Source organism: Papaver somniferum, chromosome 7 (assembly GCF_003573695.1).
Source record: "Papaver somniferum cultivar HN1 chromosome 7, ASM357369v1, whole genome shotgun sequence".
Lineage (NCBI taxonomy): Eukaryota > Viridiplantae > Streptophyta > Magnoliopsida > Ranunculales > Papaveraceae > Papaver > Papaver somniferum.
This window is the reverse complement of record NC_039364.1, coordinates 164,302,200-164,329,505: the sequence shown is the minus strand read 5'-3', so window position 1 is coordinate 164,329,505 and position 27,306 is coordinate 164,302,200. Positions and strand designations below refer to the sequence as shown.

Below are 27,306 nucleotides of genomic sequence, written 5' to 3'. Positions count from 1 at the left end.
GAAATAATATGGGTGGTAAATAGGATAACTGATGACGACAATGGTAAACAAGGAAAGTGCATGAAATAAGTAAAAACTTTTTATTTACTCCCAAAGCCCTTGCCATCTAGCAAAATATTGAAAGGAAAAGGGAAAAATTAAAAAGACGGAACGTATCAGGACTGGTACGATAGGAGAGAGCCATCTTATGGGTTCAGTTCAGGCCCAGGGTTTTACGCTAGAGAGGAGAGGAAACCAATTTTGAGGCGTACTCAAATGTTTTGAGGCATACCTAATGGTGCCAAAACAGGGTCACTAGGTATAAAAACCCATCACCCCTTATCCACTCATTTTTTATATTGGCATAATTACTCTTACTTAATTAGTGATAATGAATATGATTAGATGATTAATTAGTAACGTCAATTTATTGATTAAGTTAAGTTGCTAATGTTATATTAGTAGAGAAATCGGATTTTTTTAGAGTAAGAAGAAGAGAAAAGAAAAACTAGGTTTTTGAGATTATTGTGATTCAAAATGGGCGGTCCCAAATATTAAAGGAGTATCTCTTTTTTTAGCTTCTATTCTTCAAAAAAATTGAATTTCAACAAACTTTTTCGGAGTTCAACATTAGGTTCGGCTGTTATTTTGGTAGCATAACTTTGCGCACGAAGAACGGTTCGACTCCAAATTTACAGCCGAACCTTAGGGTTTCGTAATTATATGGATGGTTCGGCTGGTTTGTATTATAATATATATCAGTCGAACCTTACAGTTTAATGAAAATGGTGAGTTACAGAGATATGTTCAGCTAACGTATATTTAGTCGAACCTTGTAGTGCAATTCCAAAATAAACGTAAGTTGTCAGAAAGTTCGGATGAACACATAGCGAAGTCGAATCAGCCGAGCTTCAATGAACTCAATAACTTAGTCAAAGGTTCGGAAAACCTAGCAAAGTCGAGTCAGCCGAATATAAAGTTTAGCTTATGTTCGACTCAAAATTTATATTCCCATATTAGCCGAACCGATCTTCTGGAGAAAAAAAAAGAACAAAGCTAGGTTCGGCTCTAATTTCGCAGCCGAACCCCTTCTGAGAACATTAATTTCATCTAAGAAATCCTAATTTATCGATCAATCAAAGTAAAAACAATGAAAAACAAGATGAGTTTGTAGGAAATACCTTCTGATATATATTGGAGAGTAATCGGGATTTGGATTTCGCCTTCCAACGTCGCTCAAATGAATTTGTTCTTCACTTTGTTGAAAACTTGGTTGATTGAATGGTTAATCGGCGACGGAAATAAATTTTAAAGTTTATGCATGGAAGAATTCGGCTACGAGAGATGAGAAGAAAAAAGATGAACTCATTTAGATTAGTTTTAGTTTAGATTTTTAATTTAATTGAAAGGTAACCTAATAACTTCATCACGGCTAGGACACACCTTATAAGCATCCCTAGATGGTATCATCATTTAGTATGCCTCAAAACTGTTTCGAGGAGAGAGCGTGAAATGTAGTAGACTTTCTCCGGCCCCGAAGTCAAAAGTCATACTACTCTGCTCTATCTCTAAGCTCCCCGGCCTCGTCAGTTCAGGTGTTTAAGGGGTGACCTTCTTATTCATCTTCGTCTTCGCTTCTTCTACATCTGTTTCTCATTCGATTGGGGATTAGGTTTCACGGTTTACAAAATTGACTGAAGATGAGGATCATGGATCATAACAGATCCAGATATCTTCATCGCCAAACTACAATTCTATTTCTACAACTCATCGCTATATTCTTCCTGGTAAATTAACTCTTTTCTACCTTCTTAATTTTGATTAAGAATTGTAGTAGTAACAGTTTCAGTTAATCTAAATCACTTCATTTTTACTATACTATACGAACAACCTAATTTTGATTTAGGAACTAGCACTAGCAATATGTAGTGTTAGTTCTAGCTAGGGTTTCATATCATTATTTAGAAACTTTCATTTGGGATGTTGTATACATGTTCTGTATCTCTACTGATTGAATTGCTGTATTGGTGATATTTACTCTTGTTTATTCAGTGCCTAGTAACAGGGTCCAATGGAGCTTCTTCAGTGGGATCTCGTAAAACTGGGAAATCATCATCAGTGTTTTCCTTGTTTAATCTTAAAGAAAAGAGTAAATTCTGGAGTGAGTCTGTCTTGCACTCTGGTAAGTACTGCTGCCCTCACTCTTCTTTATTCTTTCTCATTGTTGCTTTCAAATTCTGTTTCCTGCTGTTGTGAACTTGCAGTGTGATTATTTTTTAGATGTTGAGGATCTGGAAACTACAAGCCCTGGAAAGGCGAGTCTCCAGAACTACACCAAGGCAGGTAAATATCACAATTCCTTATTGGTTGTACAAACTTGATGCTGAGTTTCATTGGAAACCATTAGGCTGCTTAAGCAATCTGATGATTTGATCTCGTGTTTAGGTAGTGTTGCCGGTTATATGAAGCTTCTCGAAGTCGATTCTTTATACCTTCCAGTCCCTGTCAATTTTATTTTCATAGGATTTGAAGGAAAAGGGAACCATGGTAACATTTTTTTTTCATTATCTACTTATGTTTGTCAGTTAATCTCTATAGATTACTTACTCCTAACCATCTTCGGCTTACCTATCATTTTTGCTTGCCGCTTCTCTCTTAGACTTCAAGCTTGGTCCGGACGAACTTGAGCGTTGGTTTACTAAGATTGATCACATATTTGAACATACACGAATTCCACCTATTGGAGAATCTCTCAGTCCATTTTACAAGATCGCCGTAGATAAATCACGTCGTCATCATCAGCTTCCTGTTGTCAGTCACGTAAATTACAAGTAATATCTTCTCATCTCGCACTGTTTTCATTACTTAAGCTAGATTCTTACATGTTGCTTTCAATAACTGTATGCGTTCAAATCTTTATTCCAGAACAGAAAAATTGTCTTCTGTTGACTATAACTAATAATAAACCATATATTTGTTCACTAAATTTTGTCTTCTTCACTGAAACTAACTATCCACATGTTAGAGTGCAGTTTTTCTGTACATGCGATACAAATGGGAGAAAAGGTGACGGCTGTTTTTGAGCAGGCCATAAAGAGCCTATCTCGCAAGGATAATATATCAGATACCAGGTAGAGTTCTGAGTCTAATTACTTATTTGTTTGACATGACAGGTTGCTTATACATGTTCCTTTTGTAATGTTTCCAGTGATGATGAAAATGTTCTTTGGCAAGTAGACATGGAGACAATGGACTTGATTTACACAAGCCTGGTCGAATACCTTCAGCTTGAGGATGCATACAATGTTTTCATCTTGAATCCCAAACGCAACATAAGAGCTAAATATGGTTACAGGTGGGTGTTCTAGTAATCACAAGCTGTTCACGGACTTGTGTGATCCTTAATTCCTAGGTTTCACATGTACATTTACAGTATATGAAAATCAGTGCACCTTACCTTGCAAGCTCTATATAGCTTCCTTGGGTTCGAAACTGATGTGTTATATTTGGAATGAAGATAGATAACTTTGTAGTTCTACCATCTAAATTGTTCTTAAGGGTAAAAAGATTTCATACTCAATAAATATGGGCATGTCTCTTCTGCACCCTTGGCTATTGACATGGGGTGACTGGTCAAGTCATGGCGTGAGAAGCAAGCGTATATGAACCTGTGATTACATGACAGAATAGTGTGGAAAAGGTGACTATCGAGAACAATAGGGATGAATTAGGGATCTCTTGTGCGCATGACTTCCTGTCCTGTTCATTAGTAGTTGGCCATGTTTCTCTACCGTAGATTGTATAGTCGAAGTTCTCATGCCTCAAAATCCAGCTCCTGCTACTCTTTATGTCAAAGACTCAAATCCTATAGCAGTTATTATTTGATGTAAATGCTGATTCAGTTTTATCGTATAAATTTTCATGTAATTTCAGTAAAGTTAGCTTGTCTCCTCTTGTGGCAGTCCATTTTCGTAGTTTATTTTATCTCTTTTCTGATAGTGAAGTATCATATGTTTTCAGGAGAGGCTTATCTGAGTCAGAAATAGATTTCCTTAAAGAGGTACTCGATTGTGGCGTTCATTAAACAGTTCTATTTTAACCCGCATTTAATTTTGATGCATCTTATAGTATTTGAATGGGTGCACCTGTTAAAAAAATGTACTGTCTTGATATATGGATATTATGCTTCCATATATATGTAGAGTAGGAAGCATTTTCCTGTCTAGGTTACGCACTCACAGAGGTTTTTTTTTTTACAGAGTATACCATTGCAAAAAAAGATTCTTCAGTCAGGAAGCAAGCAAGGAAGCGTGCTTGGTAGGTTCAGTCAACATGTCTTCTTCATTTATTACGAGTATAGTTATAGCAGTATTTATGTTGTCATGTATGGTAGTCAAATGACATCCACTCTAAAACTTACTGGTTCTCTTTTCAGCTCTTGACAAGATTAAACGACCTCTGTATGAAAAGCATCCAATGTTAAAGTTTGCCTGGACAACAACAGAAGACATTGATACTGTAAGTGATCACTAGGCTTCTATAATTTCTTATGCATTTAGGTCATACTCATACTCTACCACAGTAGCTGTCCTAATACTGACATTATGGTGGTTTGAGTTCGGGCCCATCTAATCTATAATCTATGTGTCGTCGTCCTGTTTCCAGGTAGAATGGTCGGACATCTGTGTAGAAGCTTTAGAAAATTATGACAAGTTGCACCATGGAAACGAAACTGCTGATATCATACAAAGGCAGGTCTTGCAGGTGTGCTTTTACTCTCTCCCTACCTGGGTCAATGTTGCCAACTTCCCATTGTGCTGGTGAAAGTCTGTTTTTTGATTCATGCAGTTACTCATATCCTTGTCTTTTGTGACAGTCGATGAATGGGAAAAATGAAGATATGAAGCTCCTCCTGGAGAAGGAGTTGAAATCCGGGGAACCAGCTGGCCTTCAGGCAGAGTGTCTGACAGACACATGGGTGGGAGGAAATAGGTTCTCTCTCTTTCTCTCTCATCCCCTCTCTCTCCCTCTCCCACTCTCTCTCTCTCTCTCCCTCCCTCCCCCCCTCGTTTCCTAAGTTAAGATATATCTCCCTGTCTAATGTTGTTCATGGGTTATTTCAGGTGGGCGTTTATTGACCTGAGTGCAGGACCTTTCACTTGGGGTCCTTCTGTTGGTGGAGAAGGTGTTCGCACAGTACATAGTTTACCAAATGTGACGAAAACCATTGGTGCTGTAGCAGGTGATACAATCAAACTTGCTTCTTATCTCTAACTATTATGCATTTCAATGTTTAGTTGTCATGTATCTTGCTGGTTAGTCATTGCCAGTCACCAAATGGTTTATATAAACTTGGTACAAATGAATTCTCGTGTTGAATAGCTGCAACATTTAACTTGGGTTATCCTGTGACGTATTTTGAATAACATGTTTCGTAGTAAATAACTCTAACTCAATAGTTTTTTCTTGACCTCCAGAAATGACAGAAGAGGAAGCTGAAAATCATTTGCAAGGGGCAATTCAAGATAAATTTGCAGTTTTGGGTGATGTACGTCTTTTACTCCATTCATTTTCAATTATTTTGTAGGAGCTATTGATACACAGATTTAGTCATGGTGGACCATCATCTTATTTTCTCTAGACGTAGTAGCAACGGGTCTACATCTTTAATCCCTTGGATAAAACTTCATAACTTCATGGATCTCCTTGGAACTCTTTACTAGGATATGGTTATATAATTCTGGCTGGAGGTAGACTAGATTTTAATTCGGATGGTTTTTGCGTCATACAGATTTGTAAATTGGTAGATTAAATTAAATGCATACTTTAACGAGATGACATTGCTTGCAAATTGTTTGTATGGTGCTGTCTTATTCCCGAACGTTGTTAAAATGGGTGTTCAATCATTTTTGGTTTTTGAATACTGGTTTGAACAAAATATGCTTCTTAATAATACAGAAGGATCATCACGCTATAGATATCCTTTTAGCGGAAATTGATATATACGAGGCATTCACATTCAAGCATTGCAAGGGAAGAAAGGTTAAGCTTGCACTTTGTGAAGGTAATCTCTGTTCTCATCTTTATACAAGCTTGATTGCATCAATCAAGGTGGTTTTCACAAACTGTAATTTTAAACCTTGACCATAATTTCACCCATTCACTTTATAGTCTTCCTTCCTTGGAGTGTTATCTAACTGAGATAGTCAGATGCTGCAACAATAGATTCAAACAAGATTTACTTGTTGAACCCATGTAGTCCTGATGATGTTGTGCACTTCCGTTATAATTGCAGAACTTGATGAAAGGATGGGAGACTTGAAAGATGAGCTGCAGACTTTTGAAGATGGGAAGTACGATGATAGTCATAAGGCGAAGGCGCTGGATGCGTTAAAACGAATGGAAAGCTGGAATTTGTTTAGTGATACGTTCGAGGTAAGCCGCTTATTTACTTAAGGACTGTCACATATTTGTATTATAAGTTATGGGAAGTCTTTTCAGGGGAAGGATAACAGAAAGGTGTTTGTTTGTCAGCGTGATCAGTGTCAATTGCTATACTTCTATACTTTCTTGTTTGTGAAACTTAATTTGCAACTTAGTCTGAACCCTCGTTATACTTATAATGATAGTGCTGTTTCTGTTCAGGAGTCCCAAAACTACACTGTGGCACGTGATACATTCCTTTCTGACCTTGGTGCTACTTTGTGGGGGTCTATGAGGCACATAATTTCTCCTTCAATTGCTGATGGATCATATCATCATTATGAGAAAATATCCTTTCAGCTGTTTTTTATCACACAAGAGGTACAGTGTCTCTATATGGCAAAATAAAAGGGTCCAAATTGTTGAAGTGATCTTAACTGTGTCTTATTGGTACAGAAAGTCAGGCACATGATAAACTTACCTGTGGATCTTAAGGCTCTCATGGACGGGCTTTCCTCCTTGTTGTTACCATCTCAGAAAGCCATGTTTAGTCCACACATGTATGTATATTTGGTTCATTATCATGTCTTTAAATATACAACTTCTTTAGATAGTAGGTTTTAAGAGTTTGGCTTATTTCAGGTCATGCGGGGTGTATGTATATTATGTTTATGCTTTGATACAACATAACATAGTTTGCTTTGTAATTATTTCCTGGACTTAATACTAGCATGATTACTGGAGTATCATAATTTGAAGATATTACTAACATCTTCATGATTATAGGTTGCCTCTTTCAGAAGACCCAGCGTTGGCCATGGCATTCTCAGTGGCGCGGCGTGCAGCAGCTGTCCCACTGCTGCTAGTGAATGGCACATATAGGACATCAGTTCGTTCTTATCTCGACACCTCCATTCTCCAACATCAGTTGCAGAGGATAAATGACCATGGTTCACTTAAAGGTATTCTTTAACCTCTATGGTTCGCTATTTTGAAGTAGTACTATAAAACAGACTTCATTCAGAATGACATGTCTTATTGGATCACTTGTTTGATTTTGTAGTTTCTTTCCTGTATTATAAATCGATGTATGCTAGACCTCGTTCAAAGTGACGTCTAATTGGTTCACTTTTTGTACTGTCAGTGCAGTATACAAATAAAGTAACTTAAAAAGTTCAAACACTATCGTACTCATCACTTGTTGGGACTTGTGAATGTTTAGTGCGTGATAACCCAAATATAGTCACGTAATACCACAAAATAGGTATCTCTTTTAATGTGCTTCTATTTTCCTGCTGACACTTCTAATTATAGCACAAACTCCACGGTTCCTGGGATATTATTGTTGGGTTCTGTATGGTAGCAGAAGAGAGATGTATTCAGTTTGCATTTTGGAAGAGTCGTGACTTTATGTGTTTTATCCATGTTTACCTCTAACATTTGTGCTGGAATATAAGCTTTGATTTGCTTTCATAATGCAGGGAAACATGCACAGAGCAGATCTACCCTAGAAGTTCCAATATTTTGGTTTATACACAATGATCCCTTATTAGTTGACAAACACTATCAAGCAAAAGCTCTTTCTGATATGGTCATTGTTGTCCAGTCAGAACAAACATCCTGGGAAAGCCATCTGCAGTGTAATGGACGATCGGTTTTGTGGGACTTAAGGTCAAATATCTCTGGCACTTGCTATCAACTCTTTGGTGCTACTAACTTCTAGCAAAATACCCTTTAATCTTTCGGAACTAAGGCTAAAGTTCTCTAGAATCTTTGACGCTGGCCTGGATATGTTATGTGAAATTGGGGAACCCAGTTATTGTTTGCAGACAAATGCTGATGAAGTTGTTTATCTAATTCCATCCTGGATTTTTTCATTAATGAGGCGATTTAGTGACTGTATTGTCAGTTTGCTAGCCTTTACTCTGGAAAAAATGCTGGTATTTAGAGATATGATAACTAATGAAATTGTTTCTAATATGAGGGAACTCAAAAGTCCTTTATATCTGAATAGCTAATGGAACATCTATTCTTGTAAAGGCGAAATTTGGTAGCATCAGCTTCTAGCATGGTTGGTTTGCGTGTTACTCATGCTGTGTCATTATTCTCTTACAGGAGACCTTTGAAAGCTGCTTTAGCCTCTACTGCTGAACATCTAGCTGGTTTGCTTCCTCTTCATCTGGTTTACAGCCAAGCCCATGAAACTGCACTTGAGGTTTGTCATTTCTCTGTCCGTTCTGTTGATAGTTCATTCCCAGGTGTACTCTCGATATATTAATAAATAGATGAAGAGATCCTTGTGCTCCTTTTCTCTGCTGAAACATATGGATTTTGTAGATGCTGTCACTCTTATACGCCGTTAAGGAATCTGCTCTTTGGTACTAATGCTTATGTGTTTTGAATGTATAGGACTGGATATGGTCAGTAGGCTGCAGTCCTTTGTCCATCACTTCTCCAGGTTGGCACGTATCTCAATTCCAGACTGATACCATTGCTCGAAGCTATGTCATCACTACTCTTGAGGAGTCAATACAGCTTGTGAATTCAGCTATTCATCTCCTTGTGATGGAGCGTACTTGTATCCTTGCATTGGTTTCAATAGTGCGGAAGTTAGTATCACAATAGATTCATCTTTTCTGTGCACCCCACGCATACTGTTACATGTTCAGCATATTGAGTTAAATTTAAGTGAAGGGTATTCATGAAATAATCTTGTTGATGCCCATTTAGGGACGAATCATTAATTCTATGTGCAGTAAATATGTTTCATCAAAAGGAAACTTAACCAAAACATCAGCTGAAAAGACTTTCAAGCTCTTCCAATCTCAGGAGCGGGAGCTGGTGAACCATTACAACTCGGTAGTTAGTTTGTGGAGAAGAGTGAGTTTATTTCTCTTTGGTGCTTAAATATGTGTTTTACCCAGCATCATCAATTTGATTCATTACTGAGTAAATCGAGCTCCAATTTTCAGATCTCAACTGTTACTGGGGAGTTGAGGTATGCAGATGCCTTGAGGTTGCTGTCTCCACTTGAGGAAAAATCTAAAGGGTTCAGCTCTAAACCCATCTCTTTTCCTTAATGCATTTTATTTTCTGTTATCAAGGGGGTTTCAGACCTCTTGACTGAGATCCCGTACTAGCTACATTAGTATCCGGTGGTTGAACTTCATTCTCTCTTGCAGGTTTGCTGATTTCGTAAATGCAACAATCGCCTCATTTCATCCAATTCACTGCACCAGAGGGAGGGAAGTTAAAGTAGAGTTTGACATGACGACAATACCGGCTTTCTTGATTGTGTTGGGTATTCTCTGGTTTGTTTTGAAGCCAAGAAGACCCAAACCCAAAATCAATTAAAAAGTTAGCAGTAGAGAGCAGATAGTCACAGATGAAACTGACTTTTTTTTTTTTGCCAATGTTGGGTCAGTTACAGAGAAATATTGTAGTTATAGAGGTATAAACAGTTGCAGAAAAGAGGAAAGCAAAATGTTGTATTTATTAGAATCAATTTTTTCTGTATGGATCCAATTCTCATGTTTAAGTGACAGTGCATCTTGGGGCAGTATTGATCAGTCTCCTCTATAGAGACGGAAAAGTTTTTTTTTTTTTTTTTTTGCTCGATTATCTTACTAGCATTTGTTATTATCGGACATGTATTTCACCTAAAAACAAAAGAAAAAGTGAGTGATAAAACCCAGGCCAGAACCGAGGTTTCTTGTTTGACGACATGCCTAACACCATTCTAGTTTTCCCGCACTAGGAAACTCCAGCTAATGGTCAAAATAGGTTTCTTGTTTGATGTATTTTAAAGTTCCTACTTCCTTCTACTTTTGGTCGCCAAACACATGTTAATAGGGTGTTTGGATGTATCCTCGGGAGGAGTTGCTTTTCAATTTTCAGAGGTCAAAATATTTGAAGTCAGATTGGCGATATTATTTCAGAATGACTATTAAAAGAAGAAAAGTCAACATTTTGTGTAGTTTTGCTTTTGACTTTTACTTGTGACTTTTTGCGCTTCGGTAGAAAAGTTGAAAATTAGCTCGGAAGTAATAGCGATTTTTTTTACTTTTAACTGCTGAATTTGTGGATTTCACATTGGTGATAAAGATGAACCTAGACGCATTTTCAGATTGAAGATAAAAAATGAGCAAAATAAGGAAGAATCCCCTTATATTTAGAAAACAGATTAAAGCTACTCTCTTCAGCCAACTCATTTACAGAATCGTGATTCTATCTACCAAATAAACAAGAAATCACAACAAACCTGATACCCTCTTCTTCTTTGAGCAGTAAAAAAAAGGGTCAAAATTCATTAAAACAAACAAAAAAACTACCTTCTTTAACCATAACGCCCCCTAATTCTCTCCAATCAAATATATACACAACCCCCACGAAGAGAATTTCTTTATTCTCAATCTATTCCGCAACAACAACAACCCTCTCCCACTCTCTCTATCTGTCTCCGGCCGGCTTGGTAAGGTTTCTTCTCCATCTCTGACAGATCCCCTTTGTTTTAGTTTTTCTTTTAAATTTCTAGACATATCTGGGTTTTCTGATTGATTCATAAAGATTCCATCTTTTTCTTGTTTTATGTTTACTTTATTTGATTACATTCATGGGGTATGATTAGTTTTATTATCCCCAATCAGACTTTAGTCTTTCACTAGTTGTTCTTGTTTTCCTGTGTATCTGTTAACAATTTTGTCTTTGTGCTGTCAGAAATGTAAGACCCTTTTCACAATTTTGCAGTTTAACTAATTGCCCTAATTAAAAGTCACATTCAGCTCATTTGATTGATAATGGTTTAACAGTTATCTTGTTGGTTGAATGCTTGATTTCAGGTTTCATTGTTGTTGATTTGGTTTCACTGTTGTTGTTGAGCAATGGCCGTCAAGCCTGTAACTATTACGCTCTCTGTGGCATTTGTTGGCATAGTTTCCTTTATACTTGGAATTGTTGCTGAGAACAAAAAGGTTGGTTTCTAAACTAGTTGTATTTATTTCTTATGTCCGCAAAGCTACGATTTACTGTTTAATGTAGTTTTGTTTGTTGGTCTGATCACAATCATATGTATTTTATTTGATTAGCCTGCTGCTGGAATTCCCTTGGCTGGAGTTGGTGAAACCATTTGCAAATTTCCATCAGACCCAACTGTGGTTTTAGGGAGTTTATCAGTTGTAGCTCTTTTCATCTGCACTGGTCTTGGATTCGTTTCTGTGTTTTACCCTTACAAAGGCCAATCTGTTCCTAAAGAGGCGTTGTTCCAAAGCACTGTCTTAGTTGTCTTCATCTGGGTTGCTGTGTAAGTAAACAATGCACTGGATTTGATCTTGATGAATGTTGTTTTTTGTCCTAAAGTTCATTTGTAACTTTCTTCTATGGGCAATTTACTTAACTGTGTGTGTGTTGGTTGTTTTGATGTAACAGGATAAATTCTTTCTTTGGTGGTCTATTGATGCTTTGGGCAACAATTTCCGAAAGCCTTCACCACATGAACAATGTGCATCACTCAGCTGACTATGCCTGCCCTACAGCCAAGACTGGGTTATTTGGAGGAGCTGCATTTCTCTGCCTCAATGCAATGCTGTTTTGGTTGATTTGCCAAATGTTGACACACAATGCTAGAGAGGACTACCTCGAAGTGGATAACAAGGGTGATTATGGACAGGTTCTCGCTACCACCGATTACGAAGCCAAGGTATAGAGAGTGATGATCAAGTTATGCAAAAAAAACAAGCAGACTACCATTCATTAGCTATATTAGTACACCTTCTTAGTTGCTGTACATATAAACTTCTAATAAAAAAAGAATCTAGCCAAGGAAAGCCGAGTGTTTTTTTTTCTTTCGTAAATTGCAACATTATTTCAAGCATGTTAAAAACTAGATGCTTTGCCTTCTTATTTTTCTCTGGTATACCTATGAACCTATGGGAGTCTGTCAATTATCTATATGTACTGCACTGTAAATATGGGTTCACTAGTTGATGATTTCAGATTTCTTTTCTTTGTTGTGACAAAACTTGTATTCTCAGCTCTCACACTACCAATACAGGTTTGCAAAATGTTTGTGATGCAGTAAGAAAAGCACATGTATCCTAATAACCTCTCAAATTTCGTATGTAAAATAAAGATGTTATTCCTTCATTGCAAACTTGAGGGGATGATCTGTGTCAAATACAGTATAATACAGACATTATTCAGGCATTTGTGGCTATAAGTTTGTAATATACAGAGCATTATTCAGGCTTTTGTGGCTATAAGTTTCTAACATACAGAGCAGAGAGCCATGGCTTTATATTTGTCGTAGTACATCCTGCACCTTCTTCAGTTGCACTCGCAGAAGATACGCGAATTGCATCAGACTTATTCAGTCCAAGGAGTTACCACTCTACTGAAGTTGAATCAATGTGATCTCTTGAGGCCCTAAACAAATCTCTTTGTGAACAGAAGAAACATACAGTTTTTAATCCATTGAATGAATCAATGTAGTTTTTGAACAATAAAGCAGAAGAGTACTTACCAGTTTTGAAGGTGCAAGGGAAGACCACCTTCAGATTTAGGAGGAAATTTTTGAACATTGTTTCCGATCTTGAACCCATTTCTCGTAATCTTGAAGTAGCTGCTGGAGGAGCAGTGGAACGAGCCTATCAACCAAAGTTTGCACAACCCTGTATGCAACAGTAACGCGGGTGTGAATTTTCTACTTTCTGATGTAGACAAGTAATGGTGGTGATATTATATGTTTACAGGTAAAAAAACACAACAGATGAGAACTAGGGTAGACATTTTTTAAGGTCTTGAACTATACTTACAAATTTCCAGGCTTTTCAACAGCTGATGTCGGCAGCATAGTAAATGGCTGTGTGTAAATCTGTTGTAAAAGGAGGATCACACTTTCAGAGATTTCAATCACCTTGTTACCGTAATATTAATCAAACACATGGGTGGGTTCAGGGGGGAGATATGACCTCAAGAGAGATTTCCACTTGAACATCAATATACAAATATGGTTCTGAAGCACTTGCATCATCCCATGTTATATGATTCTTCATGGATGCTGCAACAAAAAAGATCGGTAAAGGCTTTGTTGCACTGCAAATTTGGACAAGAGAAATGACAAATGGCCGTGCTTGTAAACATTTCCAACTTGAATAGATTCCGTAACAGATACTTCACAAGGGAATTACAGTTTCCACATTACAGCCATGAACATGTTACTTACACCTAGATACCCTAGTAGTTCGGATGTAATTAGTAACTATACCTGAAAAATGATCGTTGAGGCTTCTGGTGACTTGTGAACCCTCAAACTGCGAGAAGAAAAAAGGAATGAAGTTACAATGGAGATGAAGCGGGCTATCACAGAACAATATAGAAAAATGTAGTTCTTAGAAAACCTCACTTTAGCAACAGATGTTAAGTTTGACAGACAAACACAATGACTCTTTCTGAGGTATTAAACACATACCACACAGTAAAAAATATACCAAGTACAGTACACATGCATTTATGCATCAGATTAGATGGCTCCAATGACGACCAAACTCACTTGCCTTGCAAGATAACATCTCAACAATACAATCTTCAGTTGTTGGGATTACTCGCAGATCCAACACAGGGGATACATCAAAGTTCAAAAGTTGAATTCCAGGCAAAGCACATCTGCACATATATGGTCATAGTACTGCTACTAGTCAGCACACTAGTCTACCAACATAAATAAAAAATGTCCTATTAACGACATCTCTATCTTGGGGATCTTCAAAGAAGGGCAGACCTGTAAGTGTTAGCATCCAAGGACTCGAAGTTCTGCATTGCATTCGTGTTCAATATGGCCTCAACTCCGGATGGATGGCTAAGAAATTCACTGATCGTGTACAACCTCCTTTCATCCACCTTCTCCTCATCATAATTAATCTTTGGTAACTTGACTCTTTCCTTCCTTGTAGCAGATAAATTTGCAATCTTGGAATTTAGTCTCGGCGAGTCCGATTTAGATACTCTAGTTCTTACTGCACCCCTCCTAATGTAGGAATGATAAAATGGTTACATATAACTGTTTTTAAGCAATCTTAAATTTGTGAATATGATACTAAACGATTGAGCTTGAAATCAAAAACCCATCTATGAAACCTAATGAATTACTAGTTTTAGTAAGAACCTGACAGTATGAGAAGTGAGAGTTGATGCTGCTGCTGGTGTTAGTGATACTTGATAAGTTGCTCCTGCTATTCCTTCCACATAAAAACCTGATAATTTTAGTCATAAGTCATTCATGGTGGATTGGGAAACAGAAACTCAGAAACAGCAACAAATTAGTAGTCACTGCTGTGAAAGACTGTACCTTTATTAATTGGATTTGCTGTTGAAGGATGAGGAATTGATGAGTTGGTAAAAGACCGACTTTCTAATCTGCAGCAGCTGCCCATCATATATTTCAAAGAGAAGAAGAGATCCTTGCATATTCTGCTTCTGATGGAGAAGAGAGAGAGAGAGTAAAGTTGATTTGGTTTGTTTGCTTTACTCATGGGAGTGAAAACTAATTACAAAATAGCCACTTTATCATCTTCTGATGAAAATTTGAGGTTCCAGTCTCGCTTCACTTGCACTCTGAGATGCAGCCTTATGGCGCCTATGGGTCATCTTTTGGACCCAAGGCAGACAGATTTTAGGTCACTTGGTCATTTGGTATACTTGGCCGGATGAATATATTTTGTGTCGCGAGGCAAGTTTTATGTATCTGAGCAGACGAATGAAGCTCCTCGTACTTGTCAAGGAAAATTAGAACCACGGCAGGCGATAACATCTCATACGAATCGAATCTAGGGGTTTCAGATCAAGCGTTTTCTATTTTGGTTTTTAAGGTATTGATTGTTTTTATGATTGATTTTAAGTTCGTTTTTTTGATTGATTATATCATGTTTAAATAAATATTATCAACACACATTAATTTTGATGATTTCGCCTGCCTATTATTTTAGATTTCAATCAAAGTTGGCTTCTGCTTTTACTTTTTGTGTGACCTAAAAAAAAAAAATCTGATTTTTTTTTCTTAGAGATGATCAAGCTCAGGGATATTGTTGCTACTCTATCTCGGCCATCGTCGTTGGGAACTTTCAACCGTGCTGCATCAATGAGCTTCAGTTCGGTCAGGAACAGTGGTGGTAAATCAACAATTCCAGGTAATTATGAAAGTGAAATTGGTTATTGACATTTTTCAACTTTGGGTTGTTGCTTAAATTAGTACTACTCCCGTTATTAGTTATTACTCTTTGACAATGTATCTCAGATTCTCACCACCTAGCTGTTATTTTGCAGCATGGATGGAAGCCATAGACGAGGACTTGGAATCGGAAGAGAATCTGATTAATATGTACGAGAGGTGGATGAGACACACTGAGAAAATCCGAACTGACATTGAGGAGAAAAATAGACGCTTTCAAAATTTCAAGAAAAACGTAATGAAACGTCGTAGTGCTGGTATATTTGCTGATACTTGCAAGGAAGAGTTTACATGCATGCTGGGATGCAATCTCCCCAGCATCGAAGTCCAGAGGTAATTGAGGAAGCTTTATCGGTTCTATCAATCTGCATTTGTACATGTTATTTGCTTCTTTTATTGTAGGTTTCTCTTCGCCTAACTATAACTCGTGCTTTATTAATCATAATTCATGTTACTTATAAACTCACAAAATAAACTTAATTCATTAAACATAACCCAAAATATATTAACAGTGTTTGTAGGAGATTTATAGCTGGTTCCGCTAGTTGAGTCGAGCGAAAACTGATTCAAATATTTAGTTGAGTTGATTTAACTAAAACTATTTCAAACTATAGCATTTAACTTTCCCCTTTTTCTTTATCTCCTTCCTCCGAATAAATATATATGCCTTAGATTTTTTTTTTTTTTTTAATAAACTCAACCAAGTCATTTTCAAGGTTTAATCAAACAACGTGGTATAATTAACAAAATATTAAATCAGCTTCACAAGATTTCTAAAACCAAGTTTTGAAATAAGAATTTTAAGATTTTAAAACCCAGAACCCAAATGTTAAAATCGTACCCAATTCTCAAAAGCATCCAAAGACAATAGATTTAGGTGATAATACCCAAACCCAATAGTAGTCTTAATGGAAACTAAACTAAAACATAACTAAAAAGACAAAGAATACAGGAAATCTTATAGGTTCAGCTTAAAAAGTATAAAGCAAACAAGAAACAACCTATTTCAACCTAGTTCTAAGTAAACCTCTCTCCATTCAAAACACACTGCGGCTGAGTCATATCCTTGGATTTATAGTTGCAAGCATACATCCACTTGAACTTTCATCTTGTGATGATTGGGTTTGAAAAGTATGTCCAAAAGCTTAAAATCTAGTTCTCTTCTTCTTTGGACTACAGGTTATTGCACCGCCAACACAGGTTGTTTTGTTGTGACCAGGAAGCTTGCATTTGCTGCAACACCTAGATTTCTTCTTAGATTAGGTCTCATCATAGACCTTCATTCAGTTCTTTCTAGGCTTGCATAGTTTCAGCTCGAGTAATGGAAGAACAATAGTTGCACTTGGCTACATAAGAGAAGAACATACTGAGTTAATACTCTACTGATATGAAATCCATGTATTGCATTCTACTTTACGTAGATGCACACATGTATTAAAGTTAAACCTAATAATGTAATATACTAGGTTATCCAAGTTCATATCTAGTCATAGATTGACAAAAATTAAAGCTAAGTACTAAGTAAACATGAACAATTGAGAGCCAAAAAATAGTCATCTTATTGGGAGGGAAGAATGGATTCGAGAAGGGAACCAAATTCTAGTCAATGGAAGGTCAAAGTCAAGCAACTTGAAAAGAGACATATATTTAAATTACCAAACCTACCCTCACTAATCTGATCATACATACATTCTTTGTCACACAAAATCTTTTGGACGTGGAGATTCTCTTTGAAAATAATTGGTGCTCTTTACTGTTATTAATTAGTGTAACATACCTAGTATCTTTGTGTGATCACCATTCGACAATTCATATTTTTGTTAGTACTTGAGTTCCATATTAAGCTACTAATAAACTGTATGTTGTACTCTGCAATAATTAAGCTACTAATAAATTCAGTTTTGTTCATAATTTAATCAATTGTTTGTATCCATGTCCTAATTAACACCAACAATCAATATTAACCCGTACTTAATCTTCATCGTTATTAGAGAACATCTTTATTTCATTACTAGAACAACAAGATTTTTAACTGAGATAAAAAAAATACCCGTGGCAGGATAAAGTAAATAAATTAGGGTTTGGTTGAATTTAGGTTGGTTTGTCATCGGGGGAAGAAGACGTATTTATGAATTAGAGAAAAAATACTTAAGATTGAGGATATTATAAACATTCCACGACTCTCTTAAATTGTCAATCCTTCCCTCAAAATTTTAGTTCCCTCCTCGCAATCATTTCCTCTCCAAATACATTCTTTCCCTACCATTAATAAGACTCAAAAAATACTTCTTTCCAGTCCTCGGACCCTTCCAATGGTACCATATCAGGGGAATAGATTGTCCTGTAGTTATCCACTAATTAATATCTGGCATAATAATCGCAAAATATACAAAAAACAATATCAACAGGCTTAACATGTTGATAATAAGAGAAAAAATTATTGTTAAAACTACATATGTGTTCTGAACACTTATTCAATACAATGGGCCCTGATTTGGTATAAAGCACAGACTGCGTGCTGGTAGGGGAAACCCCTCAATTACCACTGCACACAACTACACTATGTTACTCAAGGTCAACAGTGAATACTTCATTATCATAAAGCTTCCCAGTTATAACTCTTTCCACCTTGTATATTAAGATTCCTCGGAAGTATCCATGTTTGTAACATATTCTTACCAACTCTTCTATGAATTTCCGTTTTTTTTAGGATTACAATATATCCATACTTACAAGAAAGAACTCATTCAAGCTGACTTGGATTATCTTGAACTAGAGCATGTATCATATTATCTTCACAACTAAGAATTTCACAACTAAAACCATTTTTCCACGTTAGCACAAGATCTCCACAGAGGCCTTCTGGTTGAAGATAACTTATGTTTGGAAAACTAAATGGAGTTAACAATGGTCTTAATTTACTCTCATCTAGTTTAGTTATACACAAAAACAAGAATATAATATCAAGATTTTGAGTTCTAATTAGGTATCTTAAAGGGTCTCTAGTGTTGATGTTCTTAAAACCTTGTACATTCCATGAAATAACCTTCATTGTATTAAGGCTATACTATAGAGGATCAGTAAATAATAGAGAATCAAACCAAGTAAAATATTTTTCCTAATTTTGTAATAGTTGTTTTTATTTTTGCGAGAATTATTATCCTAAATACTAACATTAATCAAATCCCCTGAATCCCATCCAACACAAGCATTTTTCTCTTGTACAACAACCCTATCACCAGCTGTCTGTGCATTAAAACTAGTATGTTGACGGGTTATTCTCAAATGTTGGTTATTAAGTGTTTACAAGGTCTCTGGTGGTCAAAAACTTACACCAACTTTTAGGGTCCGCACCCACCAAATACTCATAAACAATGACATTATTTGACACCATACTATCCATGTGTACCTACAATTGAAACATATTCAGCCTTATAATCATTTTACTTTCTGATAATCAAAAAATGTCATTTTTTTATTTACAGACTAACAAGCGTTAATTCATTTACATATTAACAAGAATTCATTCATTTACGGACTAACAAATGCATAGAGTGAAAAAAATCCATACCTAAAAGTGTTTAAGCTTATAAGCTCTAGCACCATTCCAGAAAAGAGTGTGCAACTTAGATCCCTTGAAGTGTGTTTTGAAGTTTGGATATATATATCTGTCATGAATTTGGGGGTTAATATAGAACATACATTATAGTGTATATTTATAATAATAAATGATTGTGTTAGTGGTTAGTTTGTTACATGAAGCGGAACCTATGTGGTGAATTAGGGAACGATTTCTGAACGACATCTCTCAAACCCTTCTATTTATCAAATATGAAGTTGATTGGTCCAATGTGGTGATCGTCCATTCTATGTTTGAGATTTTTCAATAAAAACACCCGTTTTCCTCACACTCATTTCTGTGAACCATAATCCCTATCAAACTAATCAATTTTACCCATCTAGAGCAGTGTCAGATAGTGGAAAACCACCATAATTCCCCTTAAGGTATCCATCTAGCCCAACCACATTTCCATAACCATTTTTAGAATCCCTCGTAGGGGCATCAAAAGAAATGGTCATATATTCATATCTCTTTTGAAGAAGAAACAAGGAAAGTCATAAATGATATTATCTTTTATAAGTGAAGGTAATAATTGATCGGATTAGTCCTTTTCATCATTTCACACAGATTTGGTATGAGTCTAAAACTCTCATCAAAATTTACGTTGATCCTTTACAAATCATTATTTCTAGCCTTCCAGGAAATATGATATGGGATCAATTAAAGTGTTGTGGCTTGTCCAAAACTCAGCATAAACCTCAAAAGGTTTGGGTATAGTGTTTCCATGTGATTCTTTAGCTTCTAGGTCACATGTTCAGCCAAAAATCAAAATTTTCACATGAATTTCTCCCATATAAGGGTCTCCAATACGAGTGTGGTGCAAGTGAAAATCTCATATGCTCCAAGTTAGCTCACCAAGGATCTTCCTTGCAGATACATACCAAGGACAAAGAAAGGGTTCTCCAAAGCCTTCGCACGCAGCCTTGATTCTAATATTATCACTCTTCGTGAACCTGCATATTTTTCTAGTGATACATGATATTAACTGATATGTTTTTGAAAAACAGTCTTGTCAGGATAATTCTAACCCCTCCTAAATTCTTTCTTCAGCTACAACTTGTACTTCATGGGTTCAGGAAATAACTAGGGATCCACTAAATCAACAATAAAGAATTCTACAAAATCACTAACATTGAACCAATATTACCCCATTTTTAATATTCCTTACATGAACATTATCAACATTCCTATAAGTTCTATAATCACACACTCTTTCTTCATGATTAGGTAAATACATATCAACTATTTCATGACCATAATCATTTTCTGATCCATTACCAATTTCCTTTCCTTTACCCTCTTCAATCCCAATTAATCAGAAGTTCCATAACTTCCTTGACAACTGCATCAAATGACAGTCAGGAAAAAGTAAGTAACAAGGATAAACAAACCATAATTTAGAGGAAAAACCAACACTATCTTCAGCTTCATCATATGTCTTCAACAACTTCTCATAATGATCATCTACATGTTTTGATACACACATAAATCCACATTAACATCAAATTGCAAAATTTTAAATTCTAATGAAATTTCAAGATAAAAAAATTACCTTCATATTCTTCCTCACTCTCCTCCTCACCACCACTGTTTTTCATACTAAAATTGTGTACAAAATCCTTCCAGTCTTCATCATCCCCATTCTCACTATACATGAGTGGTTGGCTTCAATGTTGGTCTTCTGGATGACAGTCATCTGTATTAAGATTTTCAAGGTGCAACACCGGTTACTTAATAACATTGACTGCTTCTTCAACAAAACTTACTTTATCCGAGGTTGACTTCCAGAATTCAGTACATAGTGACTCATCATCTAGATTTACAATGCCTTGAGTATACCCTTAACTCTATCTTGAGTAGGTTCCTCAACATGGATTTCAAAATCAAGTACCGTATTAGATACACCTTCACAAACTGTCTTTTTATCTTGGGATTTTTCTGGGTGTAAATGTTGAGCGGCCTACTCAAGCAAATATTGACGATGGCAATTAAGGAATTGTGAATCTAACTGATGAAGTTCGACTCAGATAAAGTAATTATTGCTGAAAAAGAAGTCGATGCTACCAGTGATCCGATGTTGTACCTTCAGAATCTTAATGCATATGACTATCATCTCCAAGACCAACCTTGGATCCAACCTCTCATGTACAGTGAGGGCGAGGATGATACAATCTGGAAGGAGCTTGTGCATAATTTTAGTATGAGAAATAATGACAGTGAGGAGAAAAGTGAGAAAATTGATGAAAGTAATGTTTTTATTTTGAGATTTCAAAATTCATTTGATGTTAACGTGGATTTTTGTGTTTAGCTGAACATGTAGATGATCATTATGAAGTTGTTGGAGATAAATGATGAAGCTGAAAGTAATGCTGGTTTTTCCTTTAAATTTCGATTTGTTTATATTGATATTCAATTTGTTACTTACTTTTTCCTTGTCAATTGTCATGTGATGTAGTTGTCAAGGAAGTTAATGAACCTCTGATTGATTTTCGGAGGGTAAAGGAAAGAAAATTGGTAATTGATCAGAAAGTGGTTATGGTCATGAAACAGTTGATAGGTACCTAATCATGAAGTAAGAAAGGTCGTAATGGGATTTATAGGAAAGCTAATAATGTGTATGTAAGGAATATTGATAATGGGAAATAATGGCTCAATGGCAGTAATTTTGAAGAATTATTCTGTGTTACTGATTTAGTGTGTTCTGAGTTATTTCCTGAACTAAACCATGAAGTATAAGTTGCAGCTGAAGATAGAGTTAAAGAGGGGCTAAAATTATTGTGACAATACTTCTTCTCAGAAGCATCTCAGAAAATATTATGTATCCACTAAAATAGTATGCAAGTTCACGAAGATTGATAATATTAGAATCAAAGTTGTGTGCTTAGTATATTACTGTAAGGTGATCCCCGGTATACGTTTGCAGATCCTTATGGGAAGAATTCATGTGCAAATTCTAAATTTGTAGCTGAACATATGATCGAAAAGCTAAGAAAATCACATGACATTATTGTACCGTTGCTGCTGAGATTTGGACAAGTCGCATCACCTTGATCCATATCACGTTGTTTGGAAGGCTAGCACAATGATTTGAATATGATACGAAAGCTTTGATGAGAGTTTCATACTCATACCAAATACCTCAATAGCTACCTTCATGGAGCAAAATTTATTTAATTGTTCATAAAACATAATTATTTTGAGTTCTAATTTCTACAACTTTCCTGTTTCTTCTACAAAAAAGATAATTACTTTGAATCTATGACCATTTCTTTGATGATGAGAGCTTTAACTAATGGTTGTGGAAATGTGGTTGGGCTGGATGGATGTCACATTAAGGGAAAGTACGATGGCTGCCTACTATCTTCCACTTCTCTAGATAAGTAGTGGGGATTATGGTTTGTAAAAACGAGTATGAGGAGAACTGGTGTTGGTTTTGACATCTCAGACCTAGAATGGTTGATCATCCCGTTGAGCCCATCAACTTCATATCTGATAGACAAAAGGGTTTGAGAGATGTCGTTAAGAAATTGTTCCCTACTTCACCACATAGGTTCTGTTTCAGGTAACAAACTTACCACTAACTTAATCATTTATTATTATAAAATATATAATGCATGTTCTATACTAATCATTTAATTCATGACAGACACATGTATGCAAACTTCAAAACACACTCCAAGGGATCTAAGTTGCACAGTCTTTTATGGAATTCTGCTAGATTTTATAAGCCAAGAAAATTTCAGGTTTGGTTTCTTATGACTCTATGTTCTTGTTTGCCCTTAAGTGAAAGCATGCTTGTTTGACTGTAATTGAATGAATCCTTTTTTGTCTATAAATAAACAAATGATATATTTTTGATTCTTAGAAAATAAAATGCGTATAACACTGAATATGTTTCAATTGTAGGCACACCTAGATAATATGAGGTCAAAGAATGTTATTACTTGTAAGTATTTGATGGGTGAGGATCCCAGAAGTCGAGGCATTTTTTAACCATAAGATTTCTTGTAAACACTTGAGTAATAACTTTTTTGCAAAACTGAAAGAATAAGAAAGATTGAAGAAGAAAACTATTATGCATATAGGTATTTCTTACTCACTCACTCACTCACTCACACTCTATCTCTATCTGAGTTTAGACTATCACTACTAAAATCCTAATATGAAATACGAAGGGTACTTTTAGTATTTAAACAATAAGTTTTACAAGCTTCACACGTGCTTTGGACCTGGGGATATGATTTTTGGTCTGAAGTCATGAAAAAGGATCACCAGTTAACACCAAATTCATGGTGGACCAGCCATTAAACGGGTCATCAAAACTTGAGTAACTAGGGATTCCTAGAAAATAATTTTCCTCACATAAATCCATTAGAAAAAATATATAAAACTTTAAAAAAATTTAGTGGCTCACTGAGTCAAGGATTTTCCAATTCAGTGTATATCACTAACCTTGTTTGTGGGATATGAATAATAATAAACGAATCAAACTAAAATTATAGTCAATCTCTACTGACCAAAATCAAATCCACTATGGTTAATAAAAGTATGAGCTATATTTAAGAGAAGCCTTAACTTAGGAGATTAACTGGCTTAACATTAGATTCTACAGGTTCTTTATTTCGTATCTAACTCCCAATACTCTAGATAAAATTGATAGCATGCACATGCCATCCAGTTGGAGACCTATGTGTTAAGATAAGCATTTTGGGTACAAATTATATGTTTTTAATATTTATAGATTTGTCTCGAGATTAATCACGTGTGGCATAATTCTTAAAAGGCAAGTATGTTAGGTCTACTCACCCTAACCCGCTTTGAGCATTTTATCTGTAATCCCACTAATCTTTCCCAATCTGTTGAAGCTTATTTTAATACGATAACACCTCTTCAAATTATCATAGTACATATAAAATAAATAAAAAGCCTTAACTTGGGTTGTTTGCATGACACCTCAGTTTGTCGCAGTGAGATATTTGAGTTATATCTCTTATGACGTTTTAGTAAATCATTCTAGGAAGTGTAGAATTAGACTTATTTATATTTATCCATTTGATCCAACAGTCAAGTGATGAGCTTCGAAGAATGGTGTGCAAAGGAGGAGTTGGAGGGTACAAACAAGGTAACTTACAAAGAGATGGAGCGACGGTTTCTTGGCCGAGTTGACTGATGGTTTATGAAAATATTAGTATTATCGAAAAATCAATGTTATGGAATACTTCAAATATGTATATGGATCACATATAACAGGTAGAACTTTACAGTTTTAGAAGTTTGTACGAAACAACTTTACAGGTCAATAAGTACATGAAAGTTTGGTGAGCTTCCGAAGCTGTTGGTAACAAAAGATTTTATTACGTCATAGTATTGTAATATGGGTATATATTATATTACTCCCCCAATTTTTTAAATAAACATTATCATTTTAGCCTAATATGAAAAGTATAATATCTCTTTTGCAGAAACAGAGGTAGTAATACAAATAAATTTTGGTCCGAAAGTGTGATCTTCCCTTTTCCAGTCTTGATTAACTACAGTGTAGTAATAGGGAATAAAATGATAATAAAATTAAAATCCATGTTAACTAAAGAAATATAATTTGTGTCTATTTATACAATATCTAACAAGGGAAAGGAACTCACACGTGCAGATTACACAAATAAGAGAAAACAAAAAATAACGAAAATGTTAAAGGAAGATAAGCATAGGTTGAGAGATGGACTCAGACTGAGGGATATCCTTTGTAATATATTTAGACTCAATACATATGTCACAACCCCCCCCCCCCCCCCCCCCCCCCCCCCCCCCCCCCACCCCACTCACATCCCCACACAAAACATCAAGAGGCCTGAATTAGATACCTTGAGCTTGGACTTCAGAAAAGAAAATTGAGGACCGTGAAACCCTTTGATCAAGCAATTTGATCAGTAGCTAGTCCAAAAATAAACCACCTACAAGGATTTCTGCATGGCAAGATCTCTGACATAATGAAAATCAACTCTTAAACTCTTAATTTTATAATTCATCAGAGGATTAGATGCCAAATGCAGAGAAGTAATACTATCACAACTCAACATAGGGGGGAATTGGAAGGAAGTAAAATAAATGCTTGAGAAACTTACAAATCCATAACCGATTCAGAAGCAGCAATAGCCAAGGCTCTGTACTCAGATTCTCTAGATGATCTGGAGCCAATAGGTTTTATTCTAGATGACCAAGATACATGATTTGAACCAAAATAGATACAAAAACCACCAGTAGACTTGCTATCAGAAGCATCACTAGCCCAATCAACATCTGAGAAGCCATGAAGAACCAGAGGACCTTTGGTGAAGCAAAGACCATGAGTGATTGTACCTTTTAGACATATAAGTATTCTATTTGATGTTATAAATGCAGTGTAGTAGGTTTGGAAATATGTTGACATACCTGACTGACAACAAAGGTTTGTCAAGCAGATCACCTTCAGAAGTAAGATGTGTATGATATAAAACAAGAGAATTACAAGGCTCCAACCATATATGTTTTCTTAAGAAGATCAAGAATGTATTTAATTTGAGAAAGAAAGAAATCATCAGATGACCTTTTGACCTCAAGACCAAGAAAATAATGAAAAGAGTACCCAGTTCAAGAATGAGTTGAGAAAAATAAGTATAATAGAATCATTACCAGTAAGTATAATATCATCTATGTATACAAGTATGACAGTAATTCTGGTACCAACCTTTTGGATAAAAAGTGAAGTATCTGCTAAGGAAATAACAAAACCTAGAGATAAAAGAACTTCAGCAAGTTTAGAATATATATCAGGCTCCAGGTGCTTGTTTTAAACCACAAATAGACTTTTTCAGCTTGCAAACATAAATAGGATGGTTAGGATCCTCAGCTAGGAGGCTGAAACATGTAGACATCCCCATTCATATCCCCATGTAAGAATGCATTTGCAATGTATATTTAAGTAAGTTTCCAATTGAAATTCATAGCAAGAGAAAGAACAAATCTAATAGTAGTGGGTTTGGCAACTAGAATGAATATCTCAACATAGTCAATACCAAACTGCCGGTGAAGTCTTTTAACCACAAGTCTGGCTTTGTACTTGTCAAGAGAGACATCTGCATTATACTTAATCCTAAAAACCCATTAGCATACACATTGTAGCTTGGATCAGAGGGAACAAAGAGCCAAGTGCTAGCATGTACTAGAACAGTATATTCAATAACCAAAATACCTATCGAATGAGAAATCTTGAGTGCTTGAGAGACACAAGTTGGGACTGGTTGAGATGTGTCACTGAATAAGGTTTCAGGTTATTTGTGGGAAGTAATGAACAATGATTTTGGTTTGAAAATACCATGTTTACCCCCTAGTGATCATAAAATGAGTATTCAGAATGATAGAAGGAACAAATGAAGTGAGAGCGGGAGTGGAAGGTGGAGTCGTAGATTGAAACTCACTAGGAAGTGGAAGATAAGAGGGAGCAATGCGTGGAAAAAAAGAAAATTCCCGAGGAAAACAATCACCAGAAGAGGACTCAGTCAATGAGTAGTAAGGAAAAAAATGCTCATTAAAAGAAACATGTCTGGAAATACACCTACAACCTTTATGATATAGACTATAACCTAGAAAAACACAATGTTGGCTTCTAGCTAGGTCTCAATTTATTGGAGGTGTAAGGCCTAAGCCAAGGAAAATAGGAGCAATCAAAAACTTTGAGAAAATTATAACCAGGTTGACTATGAAAGAGAACTTTAAAAGGAGATTTAAATCGAATGGTTATAGCGGGTAATTTGTTAATCAAGTAATAATAAGTGGTAATGGCTCCAACCCAGAAACTAAAAGGCAAACCAGATTAAACCAGAAAAGTTCTACCAACATTGAGTAAATGTTCATGCTTAGTCTCAGCAACTCCATTTTGTTCAAGGGTATGGCAACAAGAAAATTCATGTGCTATCCCTTTAAATTTTAAAAATGCAGAAAATAGAAAATTTAAAAATTCACCACCACCATCAGTTCTACTGGATAGAATTTTGAGAGATAATAAGTTCTCAACCTGAGCAATGAA

At 35.8% G+C, this 27,306-nt stretch overlaps 4 protein-coding genes across 9 annotated transcripts; 3 read left to right on the top strand and 1 right to left on the bottom strand.

The window, feature by feature from the left end:
- Positions 1–1,466: 1,466 nt before the first annotated feature.
- Positions 1,467–9,964, top strand: LOC113298972. Its single transcript, XM_026547877.1, has 25 exons — positions 1,467–1,766; positions 2,032–2,161; positions 2,260–2,322; positions 2,425–2,526; positions 2,639–2,810; positions 3,012–3,110; positions 3,188–3,334; positions 4,000–4,039; positions 4,239–4,296; positions 4,415–4,497; positions 4,645–4,743; positions 4,856–4,971; positions 5,103–5,221; positions 5,457–5,527; positions 5,938–6,043; positions 6,275–6,414; positions 6,625–6,783; positions 6,859–6,962; positions 7,189–7,364; positions 7,884–8,073; positions 8,518–8,617; positions 8,812–8,980; positions 9,200–9,282; positions 9,375–9,451; positions 9,585–9,964. Exons 1-25 carry the CDS (start codon positions 1,680–1,682, stop codon positions 9,754–9,756), a joined length of 2,862 nt encoding a protein of 953 aa, XP_026403662.1. The 5' UTR covers positions 1,467–1,679; the 3' UTR covers positions 9,757–9,964.
- Positions 9,965–10,545: 581 nt separating this feature from the next.
- Positions 10,546–12,418, top strand: LOC113298969. Of its 2 annotated transcripts, none has more exons than XM_026547873.1 (4): positions 10,546–10,873; positions 11,241–11,372; positions 11,487–11,701; positions 11,827–12,418. In XM_026547873.1, the coding sequence occupies exons 2-4, from the start codon at positions 11,283–11,285 to the stop codon at positions 12,101–12,103; spliced, it is 582 nt and encodes a 193-aa protein (XP_026403658.1). In that variant the 5' UTR covers positions 10,546–10,873; positions 11,241–11,282; the 3' UTR covers positions 12,104–12,418. The 2 variants fall into 2 exon arrangements, with proteins under 2 accessions (XP_026403658.1, XP_026403659.1); XM_026547874.1 differs by having other exon boundaries at positions 10,555–10,878.
- Positions 12,419–12,517: 99 nt separating this feature from the next.
- Positions 12,518–15,064, bottom strand: LOC113298968. 4 transcript variants are annotated; one of them, XM_026547870.1, is made up of 9 exons: positions 14,744–15,064; positions 14,561–14,648; positions 14,177–14,422; positions 13,953–14,061; positions 13,664–13,709; positions 13,368–13,456; positions 13,212–13,270; positions 12,920–13,067; positions 12,518–12,822 (listed from the first exon to the last, which is right to left on the bottom strand). In XM_026547870.1, the coding sequence occupies exons 1-8, from the start codon at positions 14,925–14,927 to the stop codon at positions 12,956–12,958; spliced, it is 933 nt and encodes a 310-aa protein (XP_026403655.1). In that variant the 5' UTR covers positions 14,928–15,064; the 3' UTR covers positions 12,518–12,822; positions 12,920–12,955. The 4 variants fall into 4 exon arrangements, with proteins under 4 accessions (XP_026403655.1, XP_026403657.1, XP_026403656.1 ...); XM_026547872.1 differs by having other exon boundaries at positions 12,518–12,834; positions 14,561–14,627; positions 14,744–15,060; XM_026547871.1 differs by having other exon boundaries at positions 12,518–12,834; positions 14,561–14,633; positions 14,744–15,059.
- A 64-nt stretch (positions 15,065–15,128) lies between these two features.
- Positions 15,129–24,655, top strand: LOC113298970 (cysteine protease XCP2-like). Of its 2 annotated transcripts, none has more exons than XM_026547875.1 (4): positions 15,129–15,263; positions 15,456–15,581; positions 15,718–15,955; positions 24,309–24,655. In XM_026547875.1, exons 2-4 carry the CDS (start codon positions 15,458–15,460, stop codon positions 24,412–24,414), a joined length of 468 nt encoding a protein of 155 aa, XP_026403660.1. In that variant the 5' UTR covers positions 15,129–15,263; positions 15,456–15,457; the 3' UTR covers positions 24,415–24,655. The 2 variants fall into 2 exon arrangements, with proteins under 2 accessions (XP_026403660.1, XP_026403661.1); XM_026547876.1 differs by lacking the exon at positions 24,309–24,655 and adding an exon at positions 16,802–17,432.
- Positions 24,656–27,306: the final 2,651 nt, after the last annotated feature.